This window comes from Penicillium nucicola, assembly GCF_028828085.1.
Source record: "Penicillium nucicola strain IBT 29836 chromosome Unknown utg000012l, whole genome shotgun sequence".
NCBI classification, from domain to species: Eukaryota; Fungi; Ascomycota; class Eurotiomycetes; order Eurotiales; family Aspergillaceae; genus Penicillium; species Penicillium nucicola.
Window position 1 is genome coordinate 80,404 of NW_026643136.1, and position 19,363 is coordinate 99,766.

The 19,363-nt window shown below is 48.4% G+C and overlaps 4 protein-coding genes across 4 annotated transcripts; 1 reads left to right on the forward strand and 3 right to left on the reverse strand.

Annotated features, from left to right (window-relative positions):
* Positions 1-3,249: 3,249 nt before the first annotated feature.
* On the reverse strand, positions 3,250-4,203 carry N7511_011242 (uncharacterized protein; the record flags this gene model as incomplete). The annotated part of the gene is made up of 1 exon (XM_057133619.1): positions 3,250-4,203. The coding sequence occupies one exon, from the start codon at positions 4,201-4,203 to the stop codon at positions 3,250-3,252; it is 954 nt and encodes a 317-aa protein (XP_056978737.1).
* Positions 4,204-6,150: 1,947 nt separating this feature from the next.
* N7511_011243 (uncharacterized protein) lies at positions 6,151-6,486 on the reverse strand (the record flags this gene model as incomplete). The annotated part of the gene is made up of 1 exon (XM_057133620.1): positions 6,151-6,486. One exon carries the CDS (start codon positions 6,484-6,486, stop codon positions 6,151-6,153), a length of 336 nt encoding a protein of 111 aa, XP_056978738.1.
* A 6,375-nt stretch (positions 6,487-12,861) lies between these two features.
* N7511_011244 (uncharacterized protein) lies at positions 12,862-13,394 on the forward strand (the record flags this gene model as incomplete). Its single annotated transcript, XM_057133621.1, has 2 exons — positions 12,862-13,013; positions 13,205-13,394. The coding sequence occupies 2 exons, from the start codon at positions 12,862-12,864 to the stop codon at positions 13,392-13,394; spliced, it is 342 nt and encodes a 113-aa protein (XP_056978739.1).
* Positions 13,395-17,998: 4,604 nt separating this feature from the next.
* Positions 17,999-18,344, reverse strand: N7511_011245 (uncharacterized protein; the record flags this gene model as incomplete). The annotated part of the gene is made up of 2 exons (XM_057133622.1): positions 17,999-18,034; positions 18,162-18,344. The coding sequence occupies 2 exons, from the start codon at positions 18,342-18,344 to the stop codon at positions 17,999-18,001; spliced, it is 219 nt and encodes a 72-aa protein (XP_056978740.1).
* Between the last annotated feature and the right edge of the window lie 1,019 nt (positions 18,345-19,363).

A 19,363-nucleotide genomic window follows, 5' to 3' on the forward strand; every position in this document is an offset into this window, starting at 1 on the left:
GTTTTTGACACACCAAATATCGTTCAGCAGAGCAACGAGTCTCCCCTCACGGTCTGGGTCGCTACAGACCTCAGAATACGCGCTTCTTGATTATGTGCTCGGCCGCTTGATAATTTGAAATGTCAACCAATGTGTGTTGCTTCCATTTAATTTAATATTGACATGTCTAATACGGGAAACCTTTAGGTCGGAGATGCGGCTCTCAGAGGCGAAAAGGAATATATCCGAGGGTATATATTTGATGGAGTGGATTATGAGAGGTATATCATTGGCAAGGGCAGCCTCATCATGATTATTCCTCCATCGTTCAGTGAGGAGGAGCCGCAAACACACAGGGACGTGGAAACAGAGACCAAAATTCCAGTTCCTCCGAGGCACGAGGTCAAGGTACTAGATGCCCTAGTAATGATGACCACGTAGGTTTCAGTTTCAGCTTTTCGAGAAACTCCATACCTGCCCTCTGCCCAACCAAAAGAGTGATGGATATATCTGCATTTGTATCCTCGGGTATAATCGTCGTGAAACAATTGGTTGTCTCTTCTCCTGCCGCTCTTTCCATCTTCCATTGTTGGCTGGTTTCCATCGCTTTGTACATCAGTTCTCCGAGTTGCGGAATGAGGTCCACTGATGCTTCCGAAAACGTGAACGCCGGTTCTAGAATGCATTTAGCTTTCGAATTGAATGTCTGTTTTCTTGCTCACGTCTTCCATTGACCAATCCAGTTGACCGAGACCCCGCCAGTGTGGCTGCTTGTTCGTATGTATCAAATACTGTGTTGCCACTTGGTGTTTTTTCTGTTGGGGTTCCTGGTTGCTGAAAATCCTCTGAGCCGGGACTCACGGCAATTAGCTTGGATTTTTTGTTTTGAACCAACGACACTCACGCTGTGTGGTCTCTGGGGCATTACATTCAACAGCAGCAAGCTCTCGTATAACAGTCCCAGAAAGCCGCGTATCAGTCTTCAAGATGGCCCCAAGTCGATCGCGGTTTTGCTGATTCATATTAGCGACAATGACTTGCCCCAGGGCAACGGCGCACAAGAGAACTGCATGAGCACCGCAATCTTTCATCAGGCTGTGTAAAAATAACTGATATTTTTGGCGCTTCCAGCTATTGGTTTCTGTTTTTAAGATCGTAAGAGCAGCCCGAAGGCTATTTTTTTCACTCTTGGTAAGGTGCTTTCTCAGGGATAGACTCTCAGCTTTGTTAATGAGCCGTTTCAAAGCGTCCGTCGCACTGTACGGCTTTTGCGGTCTGGCATATCGCTTTTCCCCCATGTTGAGAAAGCATAAGAAATCGTGGAGGAGAGGTGGAGGCGAGGTGGAGGCGAGGTGGAAGAGAGGTGGAAGAGAGGTGGAAGAGAGGTGGAAGAGAGGTGGAAGAGAGGTGGAAGAGAGGTGGAAGAGAGGTGGAAGAGAGGTGGAAGAGAGGTGGAAGAGAGGTGGAAGAGGGGTGGAAGAGAGAAGCAAAATGCAGCCCCAAAACATCAGACTGCCGTGACAAGGATCATTAATCAGGAGGCTTTCTATTGGCTATTTTGTCAAATGTACACGGCCTGCTTCCCTACATCATATAATTGGTCATGACGAGACAGCTACGGCATTGCGTCGCTTCAGGAGGACAGTACACCCGCAGTATTTGCTACACTGATGACTGACTTGTCGCCCACATAACTGGGGCAGTCGTCCAGAATTTGCTTGAAAAGAAAGACCATGCAGCCGCACATAAGCAATTCCACGAGTACTGGAGTATGTTTCATATTCACCTCTCAGCCACATCGGAAATGACGGCTTGTAGAGTCACAATTAGACCTACTCCATGATCAACGGAACCTCTGGCCCACAATGGGCCGCCACGGAGCTATGGTCCACTTAATGGTAAGGCGATGACAGTCAAGCTATATATGGTAAAGTATTCTTACTGTTCTGTCAATGCGTGACTTGCGCTGCGTTGAAGCAAATATCATATATATTGGTGATCAGCCTTTTCCCCCTGAACAAATTAACTGTCTGTGCTTCTATCATTCGATATCAAATGGTTAGAAAAAATTAGTGGTACCTAGCAGGTGGGAGAGCTGAAGGTGGAATATGGGAGATCCGGAGGATTCGGGAAAAACTGGGAAACCTAGATACTCAGGTACACTAATCACTGAACCCCAGTTCGCCACGACAAGAGAGAAGTCCAGGCGCTACTTTAAGCCTGGACCCTAGACCGCTCAGCCGCTCGTATTTTATCACGCTGGGGGCGGCTTCAGCGCAGACATCTTGATAACAGGATCACGCTAATGCAGTAGTGGTCACCTCCTCGCTCTGAGGATTTACCTTACTGCAGCCAATAACCAGCAACTCTGGATATAGTGCCGCACTGAAAGCGCCTTTGGTCGTGATATTCGCGTCTCCTTGACAGGGTTCCCCGCTCGGTTTAACGTTGCTGGCAAGTCAAGCTCAAAAGTGCTCCTTTGATACATTATCCAGAAAACACAGAGAGGAGGGCGGATTTGCTTAAGAAGCCTGCTTGTCCCATTGAACCTCTCGCTCAACCACTGCCTTAGTGACCGATCCATTGCATCGCTGCCTTCCAAGTCAGATCTTTGATATTTGCTTTTTACGTGGGTACTCATTACGCAAGAGGCTCCCCTAATCTCCACGCATCCATGGCTAACGATAAATAGATCCACTGCTGTTAAAATGGCAACCTCCACCCCGAGCGAATTGGTCAACCAGCTCAACTGTGGCCACTGTGGTACGCATAATATGACCGGTATATCGACCTGCACCAACTGTGGCAAGCCCGTCGCAACGACTGCGTAACAATGGCAAATTTATGTTTGCTTTGAAACACTGGGACCTGCGTACCAAGAGTCTTTAAGCTCCCCCCTTACCTGGTCGTCATTTAATGACTAACTGATGTTATAGGGCTGCCCTTGGCTGTTGCTTATTCCTTGATAAGATACATGCTACTCTACATACGGAATACTTGGGTTCTAACTTCGGGAATTTCCTGCTGTAAGCCGTGTGTGCAATGTTTAGCGTTATCTGACTTATCTCATAAATACAAATGGAAAGTGGTTCACGTTCCAGATCATCTCGCGATAGCCTTATTTACATTCTCTATTTGTCTAGAGTTTTACCTGTTATTTATGCAGGCGAAGGGGACATAGACACGGACATGAAAGTAAGGGCAATGTCAATTATTCAGGACAGCGTATTTTGAGAGAAATGGAGTCTAAACTTGACACACCATTGTCTACTAGCTGTCCTGAAACTTCCACCATGCATCCACAACATCGCGGTAGCCCATCTTTTCCAGATGCTGCGCAACTCTACGGCGCCAGTCCTTTTTGGAGTCCTCATCCCCATAGTTGAAATCCATTCCGGCCGAGAGTCGAAATTTTGTTCTGATCCATTCGATAGGAACGTAGCCAGCAAGCTCCCAATCGATGATACCCAGCGAGCCTGTCAAGGTATTGACAAGAAGATTCGTAGGCCCGAGATCACAATGATAGAAGGCAAGATTGGAGACATCCATAGACATCTCGGTACAATTCTTCAGAAGCTGCTGTGGAGAAAGGGCATCAGCCATCTTGTTGTTGCCTTTGACAAGATAACGCTCTAACAGCTGATGTCCATCCACACCACCAATGATGTCGCCCTTCCATGCCGTTAATTGCTTGCAAACATCTGCAACCTTGCCGATATAATACTGGCGAAGAGTCTCGTCCATGTTGGGCCAAGCTTCCTCAAGGAGCTGGCCGGGAATCCTCGAGACAACGAGGAAATATCGTAGCTCGGTCTCAAAATGATGGTATACCTCTGGGAATTCAAAACCCTGGGGCTGTCGGTCTTTGAGAAACTGTAGGGTAACATGCTCTCTGGTCACATGGGAATAGTCCATGTGATGCGCTTTGATGAAGGCTTCGCCTACCCGCCAAACGGCCGCTTGATTGTCGACTGCGTGGACTCTGGAGATATAAGAGGAACCTTCTGTGAGGGGCTTGGAATTTGGAAGAGGCTCAGGTGCAGTGGAGAGGGCGAAATGGCCCCCATTGCTGTCGCTCCAGCATGCTCGGTCGGTTGGAATGATGACCGGGGGTGGCGACGACGAATGAGTAAGAAGAAGCGTGTTCGAGATTAGCCAGGAGCCTTTATCGACTTCCCGTATCGATTCATTCAGGTGCGGCTGAGGCAAGTTAATCAATGGCATGTTGGTTGATCTTGAAGGTTCAAGGAGTTGGGTAAACAAAAATGCCAGGCGCCAATCTCAGGTGCTTTATAGTAGCCGTTGCAAGCGGTGAGCGGGGCCCCCTGTAACTATATATATATCCTGGTGTCACCCTCACAATATTTGTATGCCAAATACACCTGTATCCGGGACACCCTTTCTGTCCCCACACATATACTTTAGCACTATTGCCTAGTCTACCAAGGATTTCATGCTGTAATTGCGCTCGAGCTCAAATGCCTTGTTTTGAAGCAAAGATCAAGCCTGATATATTCAAAAGTGAGACCACGCTCTTCATTCCAGGGTACTACAAGTCGTCCGGAAGCAGTGATAATACATCCCGGGAGCAAGCAAATCGTGCCTGGGAGCTTCACTCTAGGCCCAAGGATCCAGCCAAACCAGTGGGGCTGGTGACATTACTCCTAGAGCGGGGCCCTTGAACCTAATCATTTTTCGAGAAAATATTATAGCGGGGAGCCGTGTTTAGTCAGCTGACAATAGCCTGCTGGATCCTGTCCAACCAGCCGATGGCCGACAACAACTCTCACCTGGCGATGATGACCATATGAATGGTGTTTGATCGCTCTTTCTCGCCCTACAGCTCTATAATCTGCTGGAACATAGGGCGGCTCTGGCAGCAATACTGGTCCTGGAACCCCACGTAAAGTTCCCACAAGCAACCACAGGTCCTCCGGGAATCGAGTGGAGTGTTCTAGGATCAGTATCTCTAGATAGGGTTTAAATAAGTAACGTTGGCGGCTCCGCGGCTTCACTTTTTCCTTGTCTCCTTTTCTGATAGTCTTCCAACGCCTTAATTTGATAGGAGCAACTACCACGAGACAAAGTCCGTTGGGATATGATGTCTCGTCCGAGCAAAGCTAATTTGAAGAAGTACAATTAGTCAACATGACAGCATGGCCGCTCACCACGAAGGGCACGAATATAGAAATATTTAGTAGACAGAGTTCGATCCTGTCAATTGGATGCCCTCAATAGCACCAAGAACTACATCGGTCATGGTTTGGCTATACAGTCCCATGCTGTCGATTTTTGAGACCCATTCCGCTGTCACCTTCAGCACCATCACAGCTTCTCAGAATCAACCAAAATCCGCATACGTGAAATCCAGCACTGCGCTACCTAGTAAGGTCAGATGTTTTTGTCACTGGTAGGGAGACGAGAAGAAGTCAATATCAGTAACTGAGTTACTTTGACAGTGTCGTTGAGATGAAATTATTGGGACCGCCTTTCGCACGATGACTGCAGTATTTTCACCATTAGCCAATGTCACTGCGTGCTGGCCCTACATATGCATAGTGGAAGAGGACTGGATAGACCGATGGCGACAATTGGGTGCTAATGGACCCGACTCCACACGCCGCGACTCGTTCGGCCCACTCTTGAGGTTGCGCCCAGGCTGCGGGTTCTAGGCTACCAGGCTCAAGTATGAGCCTAAGACGATCATCAGTGCGGGGCTTCTGTCATTGAACAGTTACAAGAGCGCGCAGCACCTGTACTCACATGAGTTAAAAAAAATCACCAATCAAATACTTGAATAAAGCAATTCTAGAAAAAGAGGCATAGAGCAAATCAGACACTTGATGTACGAGCGCATCGCATTGAGTCAGCACCCAGTGGGAAAGTAGTTGACTCCGCATCGCTCAGAAAATGTTCCCCCAGAACCGGACGTCCTCTTCATGGCACATGTTGTGCAGAGGCCAAATAATACCGATTTCACGGACTGAAAGCAAGGCAACAGAGATTCGGCCACATTACCGACCGAGAGGAAAAAGGTGGGACGATTGGGTTGTACGGTGAGGCCGGATTGACCAGCGAAAGTTCAGAAGCGCAGCGACGAGTGCAAGGAAGGGATGGAGAGACAGGGCGAGCCGAGACTTTCGCGTGCGGTGTTTACGCTATTGGTCAGTATCACCGCAAAAACTCGTCGTCTGGGTCCAGGGAGACCGGAGAGACCGACGATGACGACAACTGGGCACCACAGGATTCGCGACAAGGCGACGGACAGTGGTTCTGCAACTTCAGGGGCTGTGCAAATGTAACCTCAGGTGGAGCGGGGCATGCGGCATCGAAGATAGTATGCCGGAATTTTGCAGATGCGATGGAGGCCGGTGGAATGAGTGACGAACGAGGCTCACTGGCAGAGGAAAACCTAGATAGCTTCGTAACATGGTAGACAGTCATTCCTTTGGGGAAGGAGTAGGAGTATCGAACTAAGCCACACGATGCCGCTGCGGGTTGGATCATTCCAGTGGTTCTGCTCCTGTGCAATTACCATTCCAGCCTGAGGAGCGAGAACAAGCTGGGGCTCGGATCGAGCGGCATCTCCAATAAAATGAAAGGGGCAGTGCGTTGGGCTGCAACAAGGCGCAATGGTCGGTGGGGGCGAGAGGGAAAGAAAGGGGGCGGCGATGAGTGCAAGATAGAGTAGTTCCAGGGAGGGGAAGAAGGGGAAGAGAGGCCGAAAGAGCGAGGTCTGGTCTTTTATGTCGAGGCGACGTTGGGAGAGGTTACAAAACAGCGTATTAGGGCGCTAAACCTAAAAAGGCAAAACTAACCGGATCGAGTAATTCACAGGTCCGCCGTTTACAAGATACATGGCTCACCAAGAATTCGATCAAGCTTCCTAATAAATCTGGGCCCCATTGTGGCATTAGACAGACAAAGGGGACTAGATAAAGTATTCAGTCTAACTATCAACATAAAAGTCATTAAACGCAGTCGAACTTTGCCTAGAATCCGAGGACTCTTAGCGCTCTGTTAAAAGTCCAGTCATGGTGATGCTGGTGTGAATTTGGTGGTATTTATGTGTGTTGATTATACCTCACATTTAAATTCTCGCTGGGATAAACGTGCCAAAAGATATATATTGAATCAAAACTTTTTTTTTTACATTCGTTGAACGACTCATGAACTCCCACGGTAGTTCGAAAGTTGACTCCGGTCAACGATGGTTCGAGGACCCGCTCGTACGACCGTCGCCTGACGCTTCCGCAATCCAGAGTCTTGACGGAGGGAACACACCACACAATTCAAACAACCAACATTGAAGCGAGGTTCGGAACATACAATCCATGATGCATAGTGATGAAAATGTCGACGCTTTTTGGCACAGTTAAAAAATGAATACTGTAGCTTTCATTGCCTCAATATAGAAGACCAAATGTTCAACAATGCGCCAACATTTTTAACTGACTCAACATCACTGATTTTCAACATGACCAGCATTTTTACTCGGCGGGAATCTCAAATAGCCCTGAAAATGTCGCTGCAGATGGTTGCGGTATTAGAACCTGCCTCACTTAGGATAGGCATCGTGTCCTTCAACGTTTGCTTCCCAGCAGAGCACTTGCGACTGGAGCTGAGGAGCCTATAAATACGTCTTCCTCCCCCCAGCAACTGGTTCTGCAATACTTTTCCTTGGCTTCCAGAGTCGAGCAAGCCTTCCTTTTGAAGCACCAGATAAGTTCTTCCCTCTGACTATACTGAAATTTCAATGCACTGACATCTATGGTTACGTTGTGGACCGCCACGGGAGTGCGAATGAGAATGTGATTCCCACCAAGTCCACTTGCTACAGTACTGTACCCATGCCAGCCCGCCAACCAAGGTCATGGGCCAAGAACATGATGCATAAATTCTAGACGTTCGTCGCCTACGATAAGGTGAGTTGAATATCGCGCCGCTGGCCGCGTCAAGTCCGATGCCTTGTGCCAAGTTTGCGCCACAGACACCAAAATCACTGACAGTAGCATGCCATTGTAGCAGCCCATAACCAACTGCGGAAACTCTTGTCACGAGAAAAGCTATTCCCGCCAAGTCAGATATCACTGCGGGCCGACGCGCTCCATCGCGTCTCCACCTCAACCGCGATCGCACACTGAACGACGGTGTGTCTCTACAAGGAGTCCTCCAATACGACTGTACAATCATAAAACAGACAGGTTTGTCGCCCGCGTTTTCCGTCTTGAAAGCCTGCCCTACACACCCAGTGTGGCTTTCCCAAACAAACTGATTGGATACAACGCCGCATATTGATGACAGCGTTGCACAAGAGACATGGGTATGACGACGATCCTGACTGACCGACTGTCTGAAGCATACCGTCGATCACCAGGGACGTCTTCATCAACAACGTAAAGTACATTGCCTCGTCCAACTGAATCAACACTGGCTGACTCTGATCTGATTACAGGCAACCCTCGGATTCCCATGAGTCGAATGCGAAGCGAGGAAATTGCGTGTCTGTTCGGCCTTGTTGGTACTATTGCATGGCCTGTGCCTTCTCCAAGACTATTGCTAGCTTCAACGGGTCGCCACCTCGACCTTCGAGTCGATTAATCCATCGATCAGTTGGTATGCCTATCTGACCTAGAACCGAAAAAGTGCATAGCAGTCTGTCTCTTGGAATTTGAAGACCTACAGGGATAGCCGATAGCCTTGTGGCGTGGGTATTTGTTCCGCCTGATGGTATGGATGTCTACTGCAGTAGATGCTGTCTCCATACCCCGACTGAACTGCGTGATCGAGACGAGGTGATACCACGACCTGAAGATTATGCAGGACAAATATTTGCACATCCAGCGAGGCATACGGTGATCACCTCAACCTTGACGGGCCCTACAAATCGTCCATGAAGCTTGTACCCCAATGCGCCAGCTGAAAATTCAAGGCATACTGTACGAGCGTGGAGCCCAAATGCGGGTTCGGTCAAGCTCCGTCGACGCATGCACATCGACATCCGACCCTCAAGTTCGGGAGGTAGACTATATGACTGCTCATCTCGTTCAGAAAGCTCAGAATTTGCTGTGTAGCGGCCGTGAAATTCACAACGCTGTGGGGACAGACCCCGTTCTTTGTGAGAGGCGTTGGAGCGAATATTCTGGTTCAGCTTTAACGCGCCCCCAAGGCGACGGGCAAGACTTCTATCCCAGCGGTTTGATCGTCCCATCTCTCAAACCGGTCCCTCATTGGTTAATCTTATCCGTTTACTGTCGAGATTCCGGTCTTATCTCATGTCATCGATTTGCACGGAGCACATGTTCGCTGGCCGTTATGCACCTCTTAGTGTCAGTCGAGATCCCGTCGTTCACTGTGTCATGTGATCCTGGTGCATGTCAGGCGTTGACGCTTTTCCATCTCTTGTATGATGCAGGTAATTATTATTGCCTTCCTCCCCCGGTACGACGAGCTGTCGTTGATACAGGACGCTTTGAGTCATTTCAAGGCTCTCTTCTGTGGTGACCACTACGGGATACTCAGATCCTGTATGCCAATGCTTCCTGCGCCATGAAACTGAAGAACCAGGCGTGAAATGGTGGTAGATCTACCCTGTCAAAGAAGCTGATGATGTCAGACATAGCTCCCAGCCCGTCCGAAGAAACTATTAGGCTGCTCCAATGCTTGTGGTATCTCATTCTGCCGATTAGTTTGCGCTGGGTTTGCTGTCGGGAGCAAAGCATCGAGCAGGACGCGCAGCGGATACGTCCAATCTCGTCTGTGCTATATTGTCAGTGCCGTTTTCACTGATGAGCTATAGCCTATGATCTTTGTTTACTAGGCGTCTTGATTGGATTTGTCGGCAACAAAACCAAAGATAAGGACTGTTTGGGACTAGGAACAAGGCCGGCTGTGCCTCCCATGGTTGACAAGGCAGAACGCTTTGCTGGTGCTGAAAGTGAGATTGAGCCCACAGTTCTGCAGAAGTGTACAGTAAATCTGAACGGTCCATGTGGAAATCTACCCCCTGAGTCAGCGCATCTTGCCCGTCGCCTTGGGGGGCACCCCCGGCAATTGGAAATTGCCTCGCCGACCCCCATAAAGGGGGTCTCTGGGGGACCCCGCCCCCCGGCTCGAGGGCGCTTTGGAACGGAATCAGAGCATGCGCTTGTGCATTTCAGGTAGGACAAGGCCTTTCTGTACACCAAAATCAAACCTACATGACATACAGACGTGGTTCGTACAAATTAAACGGTTAGGGACCCGCATCCTCGCAGCGGCGTGGGGACACTTCTGGCATACAAAGCGAGGTTCCCAGTGGCCGACAGCGTTGATATGCTGAGTGGAAGCATTCGCACTGCGAAACTTGTGGTCGTGGCAGGGAACGCCGAGAGCCCAATGGTCCAAGGTGTTCGCATGCTGGTTCCATGCCCTTTGAGATCGGAATGTTACTGGACGGGTCTCACACTCAATCCAATGATCGTAGTGGGTCATGTGATCATCACACTCGCCTTGATGATAGAAGTAATTATCGCAACTCAGGCACTCGTACATTGTGGGCTGACGACACTAAAAATTGACGTAAGTTTCAACTAGCTTCCGAGGCAGGATGCTGACTTTAATATTAGAGACTAGGGAATTTGAAGAGAAGCGGATAGAGGAAAGCGACTTTCACATTAAATGTAGGTATTTTATCATAAGGTATTTAAGGCGACCACAATGGCCATGTGGAGGAACGGACCTCACTCAGCGAGAGAAGATCGCATAATCATCTTGAATTGAATCCAGAAATGGCATTTCGAGACATTTGACACGGCCGTAGACTTTAGAGTTACGATTGTGAGCGTACCATATATTGCGTGAAGATGGGAACTGACATATTCGATCGTCTCTGTCAATCTAGATGAAGGCTGCGTTCAGGTAGGATCAAAAGGATCAGGATTGCCTCACGGAGCCGAGGCAATTGGAATCATCATGATATGGTGACATGGTAAGAAGCCGCGCTGCCTGCATGTGCGTTGATCACCAGTCCCTTCACCGCCCGAACACTGCACATTTCACCACACCGACATCAACATCAACACGTCAACACGTCAACACGTCAACACGTCAACACACAAGCTCAAAATCTCTACTTTCACTTCACACTGGGATAACAAACATCCTACCGAAACAGCATCGCAACACAATATCGCTATGTGTTCTACACCCAAATCATGCGATTTTACGTTGCAGCAAACGGATCATCGACTGCGGAAAGGCATACAGAGTGGGAATACGGGTCGCTAAGGAGGAATCCCAGCTTAGATTGAGCTGGTGATTGATTGTCTATGCTAAGGTGCTTTGCAACACGATACAGATTATGAATATGTTGGGCAGGTCTTGGCTTCATCGAATGCTGTTGCAAATTCGAATACTAGTCTCTGACACCACGAAGAGGTGCCTGCACATTGTCAGAGGATCAGGACTGGCACCGCGGCGCCACGGGACGCCTAAATAAGCACAAATTTGATAACGCAGGGCTCAAGGCTGCATGGAAGCTCAAGATTATACAATCACAGGGCTCAAGGCTGTGAGGGAGAACTTGGTGTCGCAGATGTCCCTGCGGAGACTCTTGTTAACGCAGCGGTCTCCTGCAGAGAACTTGTTAACGCAGCGGTCTCCTGCGGGTCTCAATTGTCATCACAGCGTCCCCCTGCGGAGTTCACTTGGTAACGCAGCGCCCCCCTGCGAGGATTGTTGATAACGCAGAGCCCATCCTGCGAAGCACACTTGGTAACGCAGAGCCCATCCTGCGAAGCACACTTGATAACGCAGAGCCCATCCTGCGAAGCACACTTGATAACGCAGAGCCCGTCCTGCGAGGATTGTTGTTGACGCAGACCTATCCTGCGAAGCACATTTTTACACTCGCGGGGCTCAGGGCAACGAGGGAGCACCTTTTTACACTCGCGGGGCTCAGGGCAACGAGGGAGCACACTCTTACACTCGCGGGGCTCAGGGTAGCGAGGGAGCGCAAGTCTTACATCGCTGGGCTCGTGGCAGCGAAAGCCGTGGTCATGGAGACCCTCAAGCCCGTAGGCAAGACGGACACCATGACACATCGGAGTGTGAGGACTGAAGTCCTGATTCTTTTTCGGCTGGGAATTGGGCCTCTTTTATACCTTTTCGGCTACGTCTCTACCAAGGAACCACATGCGCAGATGGTAGCGAGAATCGTCTATTTGATGGGTGTTGACGCAATGTGAACGACGTTGAAAGGCTGTTCGAGACTCTGTGGCCTACAGAGTCAAGAGTTGTCCTGCAATCATGTCTCTCAAAATTCTGCGTTGAGTGTGGTGAACAACGTTCATCAACTGTTGAGAAGAGAGCCACACCGCAAGAATATCAGTCTTACACATCGTTGAAATTGCAATTAAATCGCTCAACAGGGTGGCACCTAGTCCGGCTATGAGTCAGAGTCTTGTGGAAGATGATTGAAACTTTCGATAATGGTAAAATAATGTTCTGGACTTTCTGAGCGATGTTCACGCTTGGCCGTGCCCATGGTGGGCTTACTTCGCCATGAAGTAACATACTCGGTTCCAATAGACGCACATACGTGGGATTCGTCTTCTGTGTTCAAACGATTTCCGCAATTGTTAGGCCAATAGTGGCACAAAGACAACGTTTCTATGGCTTAGCAATCCTTTTGATCAACTCCCTAACACGATTGAGGTACAAATAGAATTTGGCTTTCTGTCAAAGTTCATCCACCCATGAAAAGTTTTGTTGCAAACTCTGACGAATTTCTAGGACTATTGTCTTGCTGCATGCGGATCATCGAAGTCCTCCGCACCCTCGGAAGAACGGAATCTTCGCTATCGGACTGGGAAGAAACGCCAATCCGAATCCGCTGCCTCCATGCAGATGAAAACTGAGGGAGTGCCAGCCGGCAGAGAGAATCAACTTCATACTAAGCGCCGCATCGGCGAGCCAATCGAACATAGTCAAGAGTCAGTGATAGTCGATCATCCATCGGGCAGCCAGCACAGCCGCGCGTATTCCATCACGCAGTAAGCAACCACCTCCATTATGGTGTCCTTCATCGACTCCAATCTTCTAACGAACCATTTTCAGCTCTGCCAGGCGACTGAAGTCGGTACACCGTCCTTGCATGCTTTCTGCCTATCCTGCCTCATTTATTCCGATCTAGATTGTACAATTTGATTACATATACAAGAGACTCGCTGACAGATGGATACAGGGCGAGAAAGAACAAGGATCTGCGGCGCTCAATCGCGCCGAAAAGTCTTGCTGCACACTTGGACGTTCTCAAGCGTGAGTTGCAAGTCCTCCAGAACGTGCTTGTCTCGTCCCATTACGGACCGAAAGAACGGTGTCACAAAAAGCGCGTCTCTTTCGAAGGCCCTGTCAGCGAAATGATCTACATATGATGTGAGAAGCCGGAAAGCGTTTTGTCTTCTTGTGAAGTCTACACGTCAACAATGATTTCTATCTTGCTTGCTGAAGTACTTAATGCTTGCTTTGAATTGTCCCTGCCATGTGGGTTGGTCTGTGGAAAGCCAGATACCACCCTGCTAGAACGTACATATCAATCAGCCATGTAGGCTTTGGGGACAATAATCAAAGTCTTGGTCGAATTGACGAGCACACAAGATGAAACAGTGCCTATGTTCCAGGACAACCACGTACACTCTTTCAACCAAGGCTCACCGCGAAGCTCTCGTGATCGCCACCTGTCGCACGATTGCAACGCTACTATCACATTGTTGGGACCCTGAAGATGAATAACCAATCAAACAGCGCACGCGGATTTAGACAGACGCAGGTACGGTTCTGCGATACAATCCCAGTGATGAGCCACGGGATGGTAGATCAAGGCAGTTCTATCCGTGGTCCGGAGAAGATGCTGGGGGGATCTGCACAAGTCTAGACACGATCCACTGGCCCAAATCGACGTCTGTCAGTGATGATGGAACCGAGGTTTGTTGCTTGATGGGTGCAATTGAGGAGCCGCCAAGGGAGGAGTATTTGGAATATCACAAGAGTTCTGGTTAAATCGGACCCGTGGTCATGTTTTCCTGGTTGCTGTCACAGGAGAATAAACTCTCTAGTCAAGTGGTAAGTTGCTACTTGTCTATCTGGTCTGTAGAATGTTCTAGAAGCTATGTATCCGTCCTGCCCTTCCTCTGATTCTCATACGCTCACCAAGCCACCCTCTCCATCTACCCAATTGTGTCGTCAATCTGATATCTTCCCACGAGTTTATGTAAGGATGTTTCCGATTTTGCACCGAAAAGCAGGGAACCGATTGGCCCTTGGCGTTATGAGCTCTCTTACGGGCCCGAAACTTTATTTCAAGCACTCTGCGCATCTCGATCATGACGCTAATTAGAGACTCCTGTTGATACAGCAATGCGTTTTACAAAAAGCACTATTATATGCAAAGGCAATGAGAAATTCTTAGCATTCCCCAGTTCTCGATCCCTCTCTCTCGGGCTGCAAGGCTTGACCAGAGCAACTGAGAAAGCAAGTGGGGCAACAGCACAAGCTTGAATTCTGCATGACAACCGTATTTTCTCTCCGAGCGAATGTTTCCATGGTTCATCGAAACTCATTTCAGGTTTCGCGATTGATCGACGATCCCGCTCATGTTCCGCGGTCTTTGTGACAAGTATATTTGAACTTGAAGCAATATTGAAATCTCGTATATGTTTAACAATCATATTTCTGTAATGGGGGTACTGGTTCATGAGGCCCGATACAGCGTGTAAGGAGGAATCGGTAGAGAAGTTAATTGAGTTGGAGCTTCATCTATGTATGGGAAGCCCCTTATATACTGAAAAATGTGTCTTCTTCTTTGCCTAATTCGATGCTCAAATGATGATCGACTTTAGTGGTAGTGTACTGGTAGATGATGCTCAGTCCGATCTGCAGCCATAATTCTCAACACACGAAGTCCCACGTACAGCCCTTCGATGTTCATCATGCTGCAGCTTCATTGTCTCAGCTGCCATATCTTCATTTTGTAGCAACGTCCATTCATCGAGATAGCTGAACTCTGTTCCCTTTGGATGAAGATAGGAATCGTATGTTGACCGGCTGGTTCTACCATCGTGGTTCTGTTCACCGGTTTCTCAGCTTCTTCACTGCACAGACACGATGTATGTATTCCCAAATCTGCGATGATGAATTTTCCTCTTCAGGTCGTAAGTGACGGAGTAAAGTTATCGCGCGACCTGTGATGAACTATCAGCTTACAGCAAATGGTGCGACAAATTGAGCTCATACCTCGTCCCCAAAGATTCGTATTCGCTGATTCAATGCTGTTGTTTTGGCTAGGCTCGGCTGTGATCATTGTTTGAAACCAGCGTTTTATGGTCAACTGGTCAGGCCTTTCATTCGGAAGTACCACCAATGAAGCCGTCGGGCCGACCGAGTGACGAAGTGTCCCTGCTTGACTTCGATTTCCTGAATGCTGAGATGACCTGGCACCAGTGCGGCGTTGTTTGCGCAGAATATGGTACTTCTTCCCTCGTAGAGACTCAACGCTTCGGTCTATCTGATATTGTTCATAATAAGCATGGGAGCGGGCTTTCCATGACAGCGCTGCATGGGCGGCAAAGCCAGGGAGAAGGTTCTTCTCCTCCCATTCCGACCAGACTGCCTCGATTCGGAAGGACATTGCGCTTGCATGAAGACAAGAAACCCTTTGACAGAATGGCACGACTTGGGCTCCACATGAGTGGGAGATGTAAGCTATGATATCTTCCAGGGCTCAGTCAACAGTCGAGATAGTACCCTTGGTTCATCAAAAACCTTCTGAGGCTTGTAAAATAAACCCATGGATTACTCTGAAAGCCGATTCGGTCATTCTGAGTTGTGATGCATTGACTCTGTATTTCACAATCAGTCAGACCCCAGCGTTCGACGAATATCGCTCTATCAAGGCAACCACATTCCAGCGTCATATTGCTCAATGTTTTCTTTAAAATTGTTGACTGTATGAATGAAGATAGTAATAATCAGACCCAGCCCCACCGGCTATTGAGCAATGTAACATCAAATAGACTTTGTAGACAAATAATTTGCCTTCAGATAAAGTCATATCCCCTAGAGTCTATTGTCTTTCGATAATGATTGGGTGGAAACATTCCAAATAAAATGAGAACTACGGTAAAGACGGATATAGATCTTGGGCTTTGCAAATCCAATCGCAAAGTCCGTTTTGAAGAACAGACTCCTCATGAAAGTCTATGAAACCTTCCATAACATACTACCAGGAACAATTATCTCGCCTTAAGACTGACTCCAGCATGGGTAGAACTCGAAAACTTCCTTTCATCGATCAACCACAAAGCTTTCGGAAACGATTACAGCATGCGCTGTCCCTGTCATCCACCGAATCAGAAGATATCTGGAGTCTGCCCAGATCTGCGGCAGGGGATACGACGGAGGACGAGTGTTCTCAGGAGGATGACTCTCCTCACAATCACCGTAACGAAACCACAGCGGATGATAGCCAGGAAAGTCCTCTGCACACCTGGAAGACGGACCCGACACCAGAAGAAGAACTAGAACAGCCCGGACAGGGACTCTCCGAGGACTCTGACCTGATCGCCTTCCAATGTCTCGCAGAGTGAGTCATCATCCGCTTCCCTGAAATGCTACTCGTGATATGTCTGCTCACACCGTTTAGACTAGATGCCCGAACAAAGTCAGTCGTGCGATCTACTAGATACGCAACAAACGCTGATTATTTCCAGATCCATGCAGAACTCATTGAATAACCAGAACAGCTGGATTGAAACTATTCGCAGTGATCTGGAGGATCTCGTGCGTCGATTGGCGGTTCTGGAGACGGGTATTAGAATGAGGGCCAAAGAAGGAGAGGAGCAGGTTACGGAGGGTGAAACAACTAGACGAACACTTCGGTCACAGCAGTGATTCCTACTTGAAAATAATGAAATGAAGTCTATTGCCTAGAGTGACATGTCAGCCCTCGTTGGCTGAAGTATTTTTATGCCGTTGTGCTTTGCGAACAATTATGCACCCCGGCAGAGTCTCACGTGAAATGGTGAAATCGCAGCGCGGCGGGGCGGAACGGAAAGCGTCTACAGAACTTCAGTGCGACGAGATGACCCTTTTGCCCAGGCAGGCTGGAGTCGGAACTTGATACAGTATAACACAGATTAAGATTTTTGAAAGTTAAATGGCCTGGCGATCATTTCCAATCGTACCGGCCGATCATGGCCCACCAGGGCTGTGGGTCCTGCTGGTAACCAAATTTAGCGCCCCGAGCATTCTTTTCCAACCGGCAGAGCAAAAGTCTGAATAGCTAATCTTGTTCTTAAATTGAATTCCATTCCAATGTAGTAATTTTAATGTATAGATCTGTTTCTAATTGGAATGGCGGTGGTGTTGCTAAAGATTATTCACTGAGCTATATTTCTGCGTGGTGGTTATAAGAATTTGACTATCCAGTTCCGCCACAGCCAAGACTGTCCAAGCCAGGTATCTACCATGATTCACACAATCGATTCATACTGGTTGGCTGGTGTTGCCACTTGCTGAGTAAATGGGTAGTTACTCGATGTGGAGAACCCAGGTAGAGCATTGTGCCCCAAATTCTCAAGCGTGGCGTTCTGGTTGGGCCAAGTTACGTGCATTACTTCAGAGCTAGGTAACAAAGGCACCGGTCTTCCACTCTGCAGAGCATCGATGGTGTTCCAGAGCTGTGTGGTGGCCGATAGCAGCTCACCATGCGTCTGACGCAGGACCGGCTTAATATCGTTCCACGAGACCTGATCCTGTCTGGTGGCCTCAAGCGACTCCTGCTGCTGCTTCATTCGGCAGAGTTCTTTTTCAAGCCTCTGATTCTCCTCCAAGACTTTGTCTTTTGCCGTGATAGCCTGCTGCAGTTTTGAAGTCTCCCGAGCTTTTTCTTCATGTAGACGCTGCATTGCCTGGAACTCATGGGCTCTCTCGTCGTCCATCTTCTGGAGAGCTTGTTCAAACTCTTTTTGAACTTGGTCCATCACATCCAAACATTGGCCATGTGTCGCCACATGATCTTTCTTACGGGTGGTGTTCGTCATAGATTGTCCCTGGAAAGCTTGTCAGCCAAAAGAACATGATGCAAGATAATCGTGTAATATCTGTACAAAAGATACAAAACAAGCGATAGAAGAGTGGCACACCTGGCATTTGTGTAGCTTCGCTACTGGGCTGACAGGGCTACGGCCCAGCTTGGACGTGGTAGTTGTCGACCGAACAGAGCCGGGCGAGCCAGCGCGCGAACCGACAACACGAGGCTTTGCCTTGGTAGCACCACGACCTGCACCACGACCAGTACCCCGAGAAGATTTCGAGTCATTTGTCATGATGAGTCCTTGTGGTTGAGGAGTTATCGTTGTTTCGAGCAAAATTCGGGGAGATTAAAGAAAATGATTGTTCGCATAATTTCTACAGTATGGGGAACAAACTCTTTAAAGGTCTTGGTGGAACCAAAAGCAAATGATCTGAAACGAAATGAAAACGCTGTGCCCTTTGGGAAAACTTTGTTTGCCAGCATCTGGACCCTGAGCAGAAAGGCCAAGTGATTATTGTGCACAATGGACCCCACGGGATCCTAGCACGAAGTGAGAAATAGAAATTAAAATTACGAGAGAAGAGGAAAGGGACAAGAGAAAGTGCTGCCAGTCCATTGTGGAGAAAGTGATCGGCCGGCCCGCATTACCCTATGCAATCAGTGGTGTGTTGATACTGGCTTGGATTCTCTTTGCACTTTGATATAGTGTGATGAATCTATCTCGTGAAATTTCACATTAAAGTGTGAAATTTCACATTAATGTCGTCATCTGATTGATAAAAACAATCTAGTCCCTTGGCCCTGATTGATGTATGGTGTTATTGCAAAGGGGGTCGAAGTTCTTCACAGTTCCAACGTCGACATAACCAAACCCTGGTCTACAGAATAATCATAAAGTCCATTCCAGCTACCACGGCTCACGATTGGCCCCGTTGTCCCTCGCCACCCGTCCAGGAGATTGCAACGCTATTATCATGTTCCCGAGGAGACCATGGACAAAAGAAACACTCAACGGACCAATCAACAATTGGCATGGATGTGGACGGATGCTGGTACAGTTCGAAAAGAAAAATACCGGGAATGACCCATGGGACAGTAAATTAAGGAGATGCTAACTGTGGCTTTCTGAAGAAATTCGAAGGACCTGTAAAAGTCCAGACACGATCCACAGGCCCACAATTGATGGGCTACTTCCGTGCGGGTGAAGGCCTTTGTTGCTCCGTAGGTAAGATTTGGGCAGATGAGCTACTCGGAGTATTACGCGGTGTTTCCAGAAGGGAAGTATATGCCAAAGAATATGTGGTCATAGTT